This window comes from Delphinus delphis, chromosome 1 (genome assembly GCF_949987515.2).
Source record: "Delphinus delphis chromosome 1, mDelDel1.2, whole genome shotgun sequence".
Taxonomy (NCBI): Eukaryota; Metazoa; Chordata; class Mammalia; order Artiodactyla; family Delphinidae; genus Delphinus; species Delphinus delphis.
Window position 1 is genome coordinate 34,436,089 of NC_082683.1, and position 14,043 is coordinate 34,450,131.

Genomic DNA, 14,043 nt, shown 5'->3' on the forward strand with positions numbered 1-14,043 from the left:
ATGGACAGCCTTTCTTTCTTTCTTTCATTTTGAATTATAATTGACATAATATTTTATTAGTTTCAGGTATATAACATAATGATTTGATATTTATATGTATTGCTAAATGTTCACCACAATAAGTCTAGTTAACATCCATCACCACACATAGTTACAAATTTTTTTCTTGTGATGAGAACTTTTAAGATCTACTGTCTTCGCAACTTTCTCATATGCAATACAGTATTACTAACTATAGTCATCATGCTGTACATTATATCTTTATGGCTTATTAATAACCGGAAGTTTGTACCTTTTGACTGCTTTCACCCATCTCACCCACCCCTCTCCACCTCTGGCAGCCACCAATCCGTTCTCTATATCTATGAGTCTGGTTTTCTTTGTTGCTTGGGTTTTTTTAGATACCACATATATGGACAGTCTTTTCTGAATGATCTATATTAGTACCTTATTAAAAGAAAGAAAGTTGCCGCTCTTAACCCTGTGATTCACCCATCTACCAGAGGTGGTGTTTCTCCTCCCGTCCCCACTCGCTCCCACACCTGGCAGGTGAAAACAAACACAAATAGGTGAAGGCGCTTGCCTGTCACCATTGACAGGCTCTTGGTGAAGTGAGAAGGGCAGTTCTACACTTGTGAGCTTCTAAACTCCTCACCAACAGTGATATTTACTAATATCTGCTGACTCAATATAAGAATGTTAGTGTTTTTTCACAAAATATAATCCTTTATCATTTTAGCTATAACTTCGCTAGCTATTGCTTCCAGGGAAAACGTTGGTAGATAATGAAACATGCTGTCAAGCTAGAAATCATTTCAGCATCATCACTGCAAGAATATTCTCAGTACCTGGTTTACATGCTGAACTTGCCAAGCCAACTGAGACCCTGACATTGGTTGTCAGGTGAGGTGGCTAGATTCCCGTCTTCCTCCCTTTGCCTTAAAAAGACTATAACTACAAAGCAGATGGAAATGTGTTACATGGAAATCTTTCTCAATATGGAGATTCAGAGAATTCAGTTGTATTTGTTAGTGACTCGATAACCTATGGAATTAGAATACAGATGAGAGCATTGGGACCTTACTGGGAGTTGAGCGTTCAGATATTTTTAAATGTTAACCCAAAAGAATGAGTAAATGTCCAACCAAAATACATGACATAAAATAACCAAGATAAATAGAAGAACCATCTAGCTGACAATTCAGCAAACAGATAAAGACAGACTAGAAGACGGGACAGAAGAAGTTCACAAGGCAATTTGCTGTCAGAGTTTAGAAACAGGCTGATGCTCTTAAATGTGTGATTCTTTTTCCTTCCGGGGTAATTAGGGGGCTTTATTATCCCTAGGAGAAGGCATTCCAGGACCAGATCACCACCCAAAATGATACCCTGCTCCTAGAAAAGAGGAAACTTCTGGAGCAGCTCACAGAGCAAGAGGAATTGATCCACGGCAATAAATGGATAATATCTTCGGTCCAGAGCAGGTGGGTGCCTGCCTGAGTCACCTGTGAGCTCCACAAAGAGGAGGTTTCTCCCTCCACAAAGAGATCTTTCCAGAGGTAGTCCTCTGAGTTTGCAGCCTATCTGATAACCGTTTCTCTGCCATTCTGCTGTTTTTAGCAGTTCATACAAGTGGCAGGGTTGTGAAATTAAAGAGAAAAATATCATGGAGAAGGCGGGCTGGGCATTCAGATAGGCTCTTTCATGGCAACATTGCCTCCTGAGGACCCAGCTCTGCTCATTCGGGCCCTTCCCTTTGTGTGTGTTGACACTCACGTTTATCATTTGGCACCTGTGGAATCAAGGTGTGGACCAAGAGAGAAGCAGGCTGACATCCCAGCTCAATGAGTTTCTGGTTTTATCTTCTTACACGAGTTACTTTCCCCACTCTGAGCCTCAGCTTCCTCATCTGCAAAATAGGCTTCATAACAGTATCTCTTTTATGGGGTTGTTGTGAGGATTAAAGGAGCTAATAGATGAAAAGTTTTCAGTGCTTACTGTGTGGATAGGAAGTACTTGGTAAGTGGTTGCTGCTGCTGCTGCTACTATTTTTACTTCTACTCCTACTACTACTACTGAAACAAAAGCATGGGATGACTGAGATCAGAACCAGATGTAGGCTGTGTATGAACAGTGTTCATACACAATGTATGTATGGCTGTGTATGAACCAGATGCGACCAGATGAACAGTGTTTGAAGGGATGCAGAGTCCCTCCCCTAAGTGGGATCATATCCTTTCTTAAGTTTCTCAAGGGCTGGAATTGTGCCTTTCATATTCTTGCATGTAGTGTGTCTCTGTTCTCAGTATGTATTTAATGACGGTGTACAAGCCAGAGGCTTATTCATTTTTCACTTGGTCTTGGAATATGGTGGGAATTATTCTGGCAAAGTTGGTTCTAAAATCTGGCAGTGGGCTGAGACTCAGAGCTAGTGGGAAACTGGAGAGAGTTTTTAGGAAGGATACAGACATGTTTAGTTATGCCTCTGATTTATGCCATCCTTAGAGTACTTTTCCTGGATAAAGAAAATAAGCAGCTACAAGAAAACAGTCTCCGGCTCACGCAGCAGGTTGGTCTCTTAGAGCGAATCATAAGGAGCATCCAGATCCGCAGAGGGGAGGTAAGGTTGCTCTTCTCACCTTCCTTCATCTTCTGCGTGTCGCTGTAGCCTGCACTTGGCCTCATGGTGGACTGCAGCAAAGAGGCTCGCTGGCTGCACGCGGGGGCAGCAGGCCTGGAGACTGCTCTTGACCAACTTTGCTCTTCATTGGGTCAGCTTTTGTTCAACGTGCTCCTCCTGTGTGATCCCAAAGCAAACTGTGTGTGCCTCCTAGCTTCTTCCTTAACAGACTGTATTGTCATCACCTCTTCACGTCTCTATCTCATCATCTCAGCAGCGACATCCTGGAGGGCAAGGGTTGCATCTCATATGCCATTGTATCTACGGACAGATACTCCATAAATATTTGAGAATGAACGGATGTTAAATGTCCTCACACAGATGCCTCCTTCTCAGCTATCCTGTTTAGCATGTATTATTCTTGCCCCATCTGAGAGATGAGCCCATCTGAGGCTCAGAAAGGTAAAGTGAAGCTAGTCTGGTCTGGCAAGGAGTCAAGCCTAAGGAGAACATCTGAGTCAGAGAAAAGCAATTATGTTACAAAAAACCATGCTGACAAGTAGCCAAGTCCAGAGAGCTGCAGCAAATAAGTCTCTGTTGCCATGAGGTCCAGAGTCTGGCTGGTGAGCAGTCAGCCAGAGGGACTTCAGTAAGCAGAGTTGCATTTTGACTCCAGGATGGAGGCTGCTTGCTTTCTTCCCTGGCTTGTATCACCTGCTAGGCGTTTCTTCCTAGGATATTTCACAGTAGATCCTGCTCATTGGGTACTATTGCTATGAGCGTTAAGACCTGCATCATGTTTGGTCTCAGAAAGGTGATAGTTTCCAAGTTTTTGAGTTGTTTTGCAGATTTTATCAAAAGTAGAACTGCCACAAAAACAGAAATATAGATCAATGGAACAGGATAGAAAGCCCAGAGATAAACCCACAAACACATGGTCACCTTATTTTTGATAAAGGAGGCAAGAATATACAATGGAGAAAAGACAGCCTCTTCAATAAGTGGTGCTGGGAAAACTGGACGGCTTTATGTAAAAGAATGAAATTAGAACACTCCCTAACACCATACACAAAAATAAACTCGGGCTTCCCTGGTGGCGCAGTGGTTGAGAGTCCGCCTGCCGATGCAGGGGACACGGGTGTGTGCCCCGGTCCGGGAAGATCCCACATGCTGCAGAGCGGCTGGGCCCGTGAGCCATGGCTGTTGAGCCTGCGCGTCCAGAGCCTGTGCTCCGCAACGGGAGAGGCCACAACAGTGAGAGGCCTGCGTACGGCAAAATAAATAAATGAATAAATAAATAAATAAATAAACGCAACATGGATTAAAGACCTAAATGTAAGGCCAGACACTATAAAACTCTTAGAGAAAAACATAGGCAGAACACTCTATGACATAAATCATAGCAAGATCCTTTTTGACCCACCTCCTAGAGAAATGGAAATAAAAATAAACAAATGGAACCTAATGAAACTTAAAAGCTTTTGCACAGCAAAGGAAACCATAAACAAGACAGAAAGACAACCTTCAGAATGGGAGAAAATATTTGCAAATGAAGCAACTGACAAAGGATTAATCTACAAAATTTCCAAGCAGCTCATGCAGCTCAACATCAAAAAAACAAACAACCCAATCCAAAAATGGGCAGAAGACCTAAGTAGACATTTCTCCAAAGATACATAGATTGCCAACAAACACATGAAAGGATGCTCAACATCATTAATCATTAGAGAAATGAAAATCAAAACTACAATGAGGTATCACCTCACACCAGTCAGAATGGCCATCATAAAAAGTCTACGAACAATAAATGCTGGAGAGGGTGTGGAGAAAAGGGAACCCTCTTGCACTGTTGGTGGGAATGTAAATTGATACAGCCACTATGGAGAACAGTATGGAGGTTCCTTAAAACACTAAAAATAGAACTACCATATGACCCAGCAATCCCACTACTGGGCATATACCCTGAGAAAACCATAATTCAAAAAGAGTCATGTAGCACAATGTTCATTGCAGCTCTATTTACAATAGCCAGGACAGGGAAACAACCTAAGTGTCTATCAACAGATGAATGGATAAAGATGTGGCACATATATGCAATGGAATATTAATCAGCCATAAAAAGAAACGAAATTGAGTTATAGTGAGGTGGATGGACCTAGAGTCTGTCATACAGAGTGAAGTAAGTCAGAAAGAGAAAAACAAATACCATATGCTAACATATATGATGAAATCTAAAAAAAAAAAAAGGTTCTGAAGAACCTAGGGTCAGGACAGGAATAAAGACGCAGATGTAGAGAATGGACTTGAGGACATGGGGAGGGGGAAGGGTAAGTGGGACAAAATGAGAGACTGGCATGGACATATATACACTACCAAATGTAAAATAGATAGCTAGTGGGAAGCAGCTGCATAGCACAGGGAGATCAGCTCCGTGCTTTGTCATCACCTAGAGGGGTGGGATAGGGAGGGTGGGAGGGAGACGCAAGAGGGAGGAGATATGGGGATATATGTGTATGTATAGCTGATTCACTTTGTTATACAGCAGAAACTAACACACCATTGTAAAGCAATTATACTCCAATAAAAATGTTAAAAAAGTAGAACTGCCAGATGATGTGACCTAAGTTCCAACAGTTTATGGCTTTGCTTGAGCTACAACTGTTCTTAATTGTCTAGTCATTCACTCTTTTACTTAATCATTCATTCAACAAACATTTATTTATTTATTAAAGGGAACTTTATTATTTTTATTCATTTATTTTTGGTGTGTTGGGTCTTCGTTGCTGCGCGTGGGCTTTCTCTAGTTGCAGCGAGCGGGCTTCTCATTGTGGTGCCTTCTCTTGTTGCGGAGCACGGGCTCTAGGTGCGCAGGCTTCAGTAGTTATGGCACACAGGCTCAGTAGTTGTAGTTCGCGGGCTCTAGAGCACAGGCTCAGTAGTTGTGGCCCATGGGCTTTGTTGTTCTGCGGCATGTGGGATCTTCCTGGACCATTGCTCGAACCCGTGTCCCCTGCATTGGCAGGCAGATTCTTAACCACTGCGCCACTGGGGAAGCCCTCAACAAAAATTTATTAATTCCAAGAACTGTGATATGTCCTAGGAATATGGAAGATAGTTCCTGTTTTCAGAGACCTTCAGTCTAGTAGAAAAGGACAGACACATACATGAATAAATACTATAGTATTGTCGGTGCTGAGTTACAGGCCTTAAAGGAGTATTTCTTAGGACCAATAGTTTTGAGATCCACAATATTGTCATCAAATCAAGATAAGAAATGTCACATGGGTCAGAACTACAGTATATCAAGCTCAATATCCCACGTGTGACAAAGGTACCAAGTTGTAACATCTTGACACCTATTGGAATAAACTCCAAAACTGTTTATAAACTTAGAATCTTAAGGATCCTCCAATCCAATCCTCTCATTTTACACAGGAGGGGGATAAAACCCAGAGAAGTTGAATGATATGTCAAAGGCCACATAGCTACTGCTTACGTTTCCAAGATCTGTTGATTCTCAGTGATTACCACATATGCAAATAGATCAGTATATAGATCCCTGAGATCAGACATATCCTAGGTCGCTTCCTTTCTTGGGGCTACAGTGGTGACAGCTTGACATTCGTTGGGTGCTTACTATGTGCCTGGGACTGTTCTAAGCATTTTATGTATATTATCTCCTGTAATCCACAAAATAATCTTATGTGAAAAGCCTGTCATTCCCATTTTCACAGTTGAAGAATCTGAGACCTGGAGAGGTGAAGTGACATCGTTGCCCAAGGTCACACAGCTAATAAATAGAAAAACAAGGACTGAAAACAGCACTCTCTGGTCCCTGCTCTTAGCCACTGTCTCATAATACTCCAAGTCAACTGTTTCCCTTGCAGGGGCATTGGAGTAACCAGGGACATAGCCTTTGTAATAGACCATGTTGCTGCCTGTATTGTAATTCCATCCTTCTTCTCAGTTGGCTTATACACTACGAGAGAGCAGGAACTCTGCCCATCTTGTTACCCATTGCATCCCAAATACTTAGCACCTGGGTCACTGCAACAACTTCTTAACTCATCTCCTTTCAATCTCTCCTCCTCTTCTAATCTGCCCTGCCCATGCCACTAGACCCATCATCGTGAAACACTGCTTGATTTCATAGTACTTCACGCCAAAGAGTTTCAGAGACTGCCTTTGTCTATAAGACGAAGTTTATTCATTCAACACATATTAATGGACCATATACAGTGTGCCAGGTCTCATGCTGTTTCCCATATGGTTTAAATATGATGGTGAACAAGAGATACTCTCTGTCTTCCCAGAACTCGTGCCCAGTGAGAATGACAATCATGGAACTGGCAACTGCCATGCGCTAAGTTCTACAAGAGCAGTAGGCCCAGAATGCTGAGGAAGCAGGGGGAGTGGTGTCTCAACCTGTGTGGAGTGGCTAGGGAAGGCTTCCGGAGTTATTGATGTCTAAACCAGAACTGAAGCCACATAAGAACGTTCCATATTCCAAATACCTTTCTGACAAACCTGATCAAAAGAAACTAGCCTATTCACTGTTTCCCCAAAAGCTCTGCCGTTTCCTCCTCTGAATCATGTATTTCCCTTGCTTGGAAAGACACATCTCATCTCCCCTGTCCCATCTTCCCAGGCTTTGTCTTTTGAAGTCCTATGGTTCTTATAGTCTATAGCCGGAGGGGTCTTTAGAAAATACATGTAGTCTGAGCCGCTGACTCAACACTGCAAGGATTTCCCGCAGTCTTCAGAATAAAACCCACATTTTCTGACATGGTCTTTATATGCTCTGTGAGTAGGCCTCTGGTCTGTTTTGGTCTACATTTTTCTGAGAAAGAATATTTCGTTCTTAAAGTAATGGAGCTCAAAACAGTTACTTTTTTTTATGATTTAAAGGGACAGAAAATGTTTACCAGAGTATTAAGAACTCATCAAATAGAATGGAATGATTATATCAGCTAATATGAGGTAATTCATGTAGAAAAGTGGATATAAAAAGCAGGCTTGTGAAAAGCACTAACATAAAAACTATGGCATTTAGTTATTATTTTTAAAATAATTTTATTTATTGAGGTAACATTGGTTTATAACATTATATCAGTTTCATGTGTGTAACATTATACCTTGACTTCTGTATATACTATAGCATGCTCACCACCAAAAGTTTAGATTCCATCCATCCATCCATTCCCCTTTTGCCCAGTTCACCCTCCCCCACCTTCCCCTCTGGTAACCACTACTCTGTTCTCTGTATCTATGTGTTTATTTTTGTTTGGTTTGGTTTGTTCTTTTTTATTATTATTATTCCACATGTGAGTTAAATCATATGGTATTTGTCTTTCTCTGTCTGACTTATTTCACTTAGCATAATACCTTCAAGGTCCACACTGTTGTCACAGATGGCAAGATATCATTTTTATATATGTATAATCTACTTAATCCATTCATCCTTTGATGGGCACTTAGGTTGTTTCCATATCTTGGCTATTATAAATAATGACATAGGGGTGCATATAGCTTTTCAAATTACTGTTTTTGTATTCTTCAGGTAAATACCCAGAAGTGGGACTGGATCATGTGGTAGTTCCTAATTGTTTTAGGAATTTCCATACTGTTCTCCATAGTGACTGCACCAATTTACATTCTGACCAACAGTATACGAGGGTTTGCTTTTTTCCACATCCTTGCCAACACTTGTTATTTCTTGCCTTTATGATAACAACCATTCTAATGGGTGTGAGGTAATATCTCATTGTGGTTTTGATTTGCATTTCCCTAGTAACTGGTGTTGTTGAACATCTTTTCATGTGCCTATTGGCTATCTGTATGTCTTCTTTGGGAAGAAATGTTTATTTAGCTCCTCTGCCCATTTTTTAACTGGGTTGTTTGGTTTTTTGTTGTTGAAAGTATGACATGTATAGTTACCAAATATTCTATAGGTATTAGGGATTACAGTTTTTCCCCCAATTTTGTTGATATAATTGACATATAACATTGTATAAGTTTAAGGTGTACAATATAATGATTTGATATATATATATGTATTACAAAATGATCACAATAAGATTAGTTAACATCTATCATCTCATATAGTTACAATTTTTTTTCCTCATGACAAGAACTTTTAAAATCTACTCTCTTAGCTACTTTCAATATATACAATACAGTACTGTTAAGTATATCATCATGTTGTACATTACATTCCCAGAACCTATTTCTCTTACAAGGGAGGTTCATACCTCTGACCACATTCACCTAATTCCCCCATCCCTGACAACCACAAATCTGGTCTCTATTTCAATAAGTTTGGTTTTTTTAAACTCCAAGTGTATATGAGTTCATACAGTATTTGTCTTTCTCTTTGTCTGACTTATTTCACTCAGCCTGATGACCTCAAGTTCCATCCGTGTTGTCACAAATGGCAGGATTTCCTTATTTTGTTAAAAAATTTGTTTTTTGCTGAGTAGTATTCTATTGTATGCATATTCTTTATCTGTTCGTCTATCAGTGGACACTTAAGTTGTTTCCATATCTTGGCTATTGTAAATAATGCTGCTATAAACATGGAGTGCAGATATCTCTTTGGAACAGTGTTTTCATTTCCTTCAGATATATACCCAGAAGTGGGATAGCTGGATCATATGGTAGCTCTATTCTTAATTTTTTGAGGAACCTCCATACTGTTCTCCATAGTAGCTGCACGAATTTACATTCCCACCAACAGTGCACAAGAGTTCCCTTTTTTCCACATCTTCTCCAGCATTTGTTATCTCTTGTCTTTTTGATGATAGCTAGTCTAACAGGTGTAAGGTGAGGGGATTACATTTTTAACCAAAAATATATATAAAGCATAAGTTCTAGGATCATATCGCCAATGGTTTATCGTTATAATTTTTTAATATTCATCCTTTCTTTTCTTTTAGGAAACAATTAGTGACATCCCTGAATTTGAAGTATTGAATAAAATTGTGCCCTTACCAAACTCCAGGTGAGTAAAATCAAGACAATCATCCACATGCCAGAGAGTTATGGCTGCCTAGCTAGTTCTAGTTGCTGGCTTGAGAAAGCATAGCAGCGACTTTCCTGGTGATCCAGTGGTTAGGACTCCACGCTTTCACTGCCAAGGGGGAACTAAGATCCTGCAAAAGTTGAAATTCTATTGATGCCTTAACTCTGTAACCCCAAAGTGCTGCTGAGAGATCCTGTCTATACAAAGTCCTCACACATGGCCATTCTTAGTTTTTCAGGAACGGGTTTGATAGAGTCAGCTGGAAGTCTTCAAGAAACTGAAGAACATAGGTCAGAAGAAGCAATGGTAAACGCCAAGTCCCTCGAGTCTCTTTCGTGTTCACAGAATTCTGAAGCTGGATACATAAACGTGGCTTCTCTGAAAGAAATACATCACATCCAAGAATAAGGCCAAGTCAGAACTATAAAATCACTGGTGTCTAAAACTAGACTGATCAAAGCTGCTAACTTAAAGCTTGGGCGTGAAGGTGGAGCATGACGTGGAGAAGAGTTATGACAGATCCTCACTGGACGTCAACCAGGAGTCTTCAAAATTGCTGATAAATTCATTAAACCTGTTCTAATAATGGATTTCTCAAGTTTGTTTGGTATCCTCAAATGCCTTGTATTGATCAATGTCATGACTTAAGTTCAGTGGTTTAATTAGGGGTTTTTTTTTAAGATTCTTTTTTTGATGTGGACCATTTTTTTTAAAGCCTTTATTGAATTTGTTAAAATATTGCTTCTGTTTTTTATGTTTTAGTTTTTTGGCCCCAAGGCATGTGGGCTCTTACCTCCCCAACCAGGGATCGAACCCACACCCCCTGCACTGGAAGGCAAAGTCTTAACCACTGGACCACCAGGGAAGTCCCTAATTAGGTTTTTGTTCAGTAGAGCACACATACAGCTAATTCAGCATTCTTTCTATTCTTATCATCATGGGTATTTTCTTATTTATTTTTTAATTTAAAAGTAAAAACAATGTAATCACGTTAAAGCAAATATTTGAGAAAACAAAAACCTATAAAGCCCACATTCTTAACACAACTATTTTCATTTATTCTTTTCTGGTCCTTATTCAAATGTATATATTTTCAATGGTTATCATATTGTACATTCATTTTCATAGTCTGATTTTAAATTTAATATTTCATAAAACATTTTCCCATGTTTCAACAGTCTTCATAATTATTCTTTCAAAAGCCACATGGTAGGGCTTCCCTGGTGGCGCAGTGGTTAAGAATCCACCTGCCAATGCAGGGGACACGGTTTCGAGCCCTGGTCTGGGAAGATCCCACATGCCACGGAGCAACTAAGCCTGTGTGCCGCAACTACTGAGCCTGCACTCTAGAGCCCATGAGCCACAACTACTGAGCCTGTGTGCTGCAACTACTGAAGCCCGCGTGCCTAGAGCCTCTGCTCCACAACAAGAGAGGATGCTGCAATGAGAAGCCCGTGCACCACAACGAAGAGTAGCCCGTTTGCCGCAGCTAGTGAAAGCCCATGCGCAGTAACAAAGACTCAGTGCAGCCAAAAATAAATAAATAAAAATAAATAAATAAAAATTTTAAAAGCCACATGGTATTCTATCATGTTGATGTCCTATAAATTCTCTTGTTGTTTGACCTTTGTTTCTACTTTTTTACTATTTAAGATTATGCTGTGATGAAACTGTTTGTAGATGTCTTTTCTTCTCTTGAGTACTCCATAAAACACATTTACAAGATCAGCATAGGGGCTTCCCTGGTAGCGCAGTGGTTGAGAGTCCGCCTGCCGATGCAGGGGACACGGGTTCGTGCCCCGGTCCGGGAAGATCCCACATGCCGCCGAGTGGCTGGGCCCGTGAGCCATGGCCGCTGGGCCTGCGCGTCCGGAGCCTGTGCTCCGCAACGGGAGAGGCCACAACAGTGAGAGGCCCGTGTACCGCAAAAAAAAAAAAAAAAGATCAGCATAATTGGGCTAAAGATATAACTGTTAATAGTTTTGATACGTCAGTTGTCGAATTACTTTAAAAAAAGATTGTGTCAACATATGGTTTCTATAGTTGAACTCTTTAAGCCTCAATTTCTTAATCCATAAAATGGGAGCAATGGTAGTTCCTATCGCATAGAGCTGTGAGGACCAAATGCAATGAAACATGTGTTTAGCACTTAGTAAAAGCTTAACAAATACTAGACATCATTATTTATTTTCACTAGCAGTTTGAGTGTACTAGTTTTTCCACAACCTCATCAACATTGGATATTATCAATTTTCTTTGATATTATCAATTTTTTAAAAATTATTCTAAATAGTTGGTATAAAACTATACTGAAGGATGATTTCTGCTGCTCCTTCCCTTCCTGCCCCTTTCCCTCCTTATTCTCCTTCTCTTTCTTCTTCACCTTCAATTGGAGGTAGAGAGGGAGACCAAGGGGAGAGAGAAAGTAACCAGAAATTTTTTAATAGACCCCTTAAGTTGAGACACACTGAATTTTTATGTGAAATCCTTGCTTCCTCAGACCACTGAACTAGAAAGGATGGTCAAAGGATATAGAAAGTAACAGCTGTGATATTGAATCTAAGCCTTACCCAATTCATTCAATTCACTGGATTCATTGAATCTATTTATTGAATCCCTACTGTGTGCTATTCAATAGTGGGCACACCTGTGAAGACAGGCAAGGAGAGTCTCGGTTTTTGTCATTGAACCCAAGTCCATGTGCCCGAAGCACAGTGAGGACAAACAAACATTGGAATCTGGAGCAGAGGAAGGCTTATTGCAGGGGCCAAGCAAGGAGAATGGGCAGCTCCTGCTCAAAAGAACTGAACTCCCCAATGGTTTTCAGGGAAGAGTTTTTAAAGGCATCTTTTGGGGTGATGGCTTCAGGGTGTATGACTTTCTTCCGATTGGTTGGTGGTGAGGTAACAGGGTGGTGTTGCAGGAATCTCAATCCTCAACCTTCTAGTTCCCACTAGTCTGGAGTCTCAGAAGGTAGTTACCATCCTCCACCTAGGTGGGGGCCTTAGTTCCTACAGAACTCAAAATTTCTGTCAGATTGTTATGTATATCCCATGAGAAGGAACTAGGACTCTGTTTTATCACTGAACTGTAATTTTTTAAAAATTTTATTGGAGTGTAGTTGATTAACAAAGTTGTGTTAGTTTCAGGTGTGCAGCAAAGTGATCGAGCTATAACTTTTTGACTGTGTTTCCTTTGTTTCTGCATTCCCTCACTTCCTTAATTAGTATCTGCTTGAATCTGCTCTTTGTAACTCAGGGAAGGTCTGGGAGGCTGAAGCCTTTTTCTACAAACAAGAAACAGGCTACACGGAAAGGGTTTTGTACACGGGAGTGTCCTGCAGGGTCCTACTCAGTTTCAGTCCTGCCTTTTCTTTGGTACTCCTCAGTCTTCATGGAAACAGGTGGACAAGAAAGGGAATAAAGGTTTGGATATGTTATTCATAAGCTTGGCAGAGGAACCAGGTTTAGGGGGACTTGGTTTCATTTTCATGGACTTAAATGTGTGTGAGGCTGCAGGTGAGGTGGGAAAACCATAAAATTTTGGATGGTGAATGGATGAAGAGAATAAACCAGTAATGTATCTGAAAGTGTGACAGAGGGCTACTTTAGATTGGGTGCAATGTTCCTGAGTGATATCTGAGCTGAGACCTGAGCTACAAGACCACTCCCCATCCCCATTAAGATCTAGAAGAATATTAAAGACAGTTAACAGCTAGTACCAAGGCCCTAAAGAGAGTATGGGAACTCCATGACCTCGAGGAACAGAAGGCCAGAGTCCCAAGAAGGTGGCGGCCAGATAATGTAAGGTACGCCTTTTATGTAAGAAACTAGATTTTATGCTAAATATGGGGAACCAGCAGTGATTTATAAGCATATTTATTTTAAAAGCTCTAGCTGCTCTGCGGTATATGATTTGGAGGTGACGAAAGCGGAAGCCTGTGTGAGAACTGGAATTAAAATCCTAGCGTCCTGACTTCAAGGAAGTGCTGAGTATTTACTGAACAAGCTTGATATGCCAGGCTGTTCTAAACGCTGAGGATGAACACAGTTCTTGCTTCCGTGGGGCTCCACACTAGTGGACACGGGTAGAAAACCGCACGTATGACGGTTCACATAGGTCTTAATTTCAAAGGCTGATATGGACCCTGAAGACTGCCCAGTCCAAGCCCCCCAGCCTGAGCGAGAATAATTTGTACTGCACTTTGTGTAGCCAAGTGAGTAGGATGTCCGTTGACCTTGAGCAATAAATGCCCAGTTTTTCCGCCCGGCTCAGCACCCAGGGAGAGCCAGGTGAACTAACAGCTGGCTCACATCCGGGTGGTCTGTACGGAAGGAGGCGCTGGCCACCCACGCAGCGCCCAATTTGGCGCTGGAGGCGGAGAACTTCCGGGGGCGGGGCC

General features: G+C 41.1%; 1 protein-coding gene across 3 annotated transcripts in view; it reads left to right on the forward strand.

The window, feature by feature from the left end:
• The window catches only part of CCDC30 (coiled-coil domain containing 30), a 170,036-nt gene extending 158,779 nt beyond the window's left edge, over positions 1 to 11,257 (forward strand). For all 3 annotated transcript variants that reach the window (XM_060020491.1, XM_060020474.1, XM_060020480.1), the window contains 4 exons: positions 1,348 to 1,484; positions 2,506 to 2,620; positions 9,556 to 9,620; positions 9,872 to 11,257. In XM_060020491.1, coding sequence (XP_059876474.1) covers positions 1,348 to 1,484; positions 2,506 to 2,620; positions 9,556 to 9,620; positions 9,872 to 10,049 — 495 coding nt within the window. In that variant the 3' untranslated portion in view covers positions 10,050 to 11,257. The remainder of the gene's footprint in view (positions 1 to 1,347; positions 1,485 to 2,505; positions 2,621 to 9,555; positions 9,621 to 9,871) is intronic.
• The last annotated feature ends 2,786 nt before the right edge of the window (positions 11,258 to 14,043 follow it).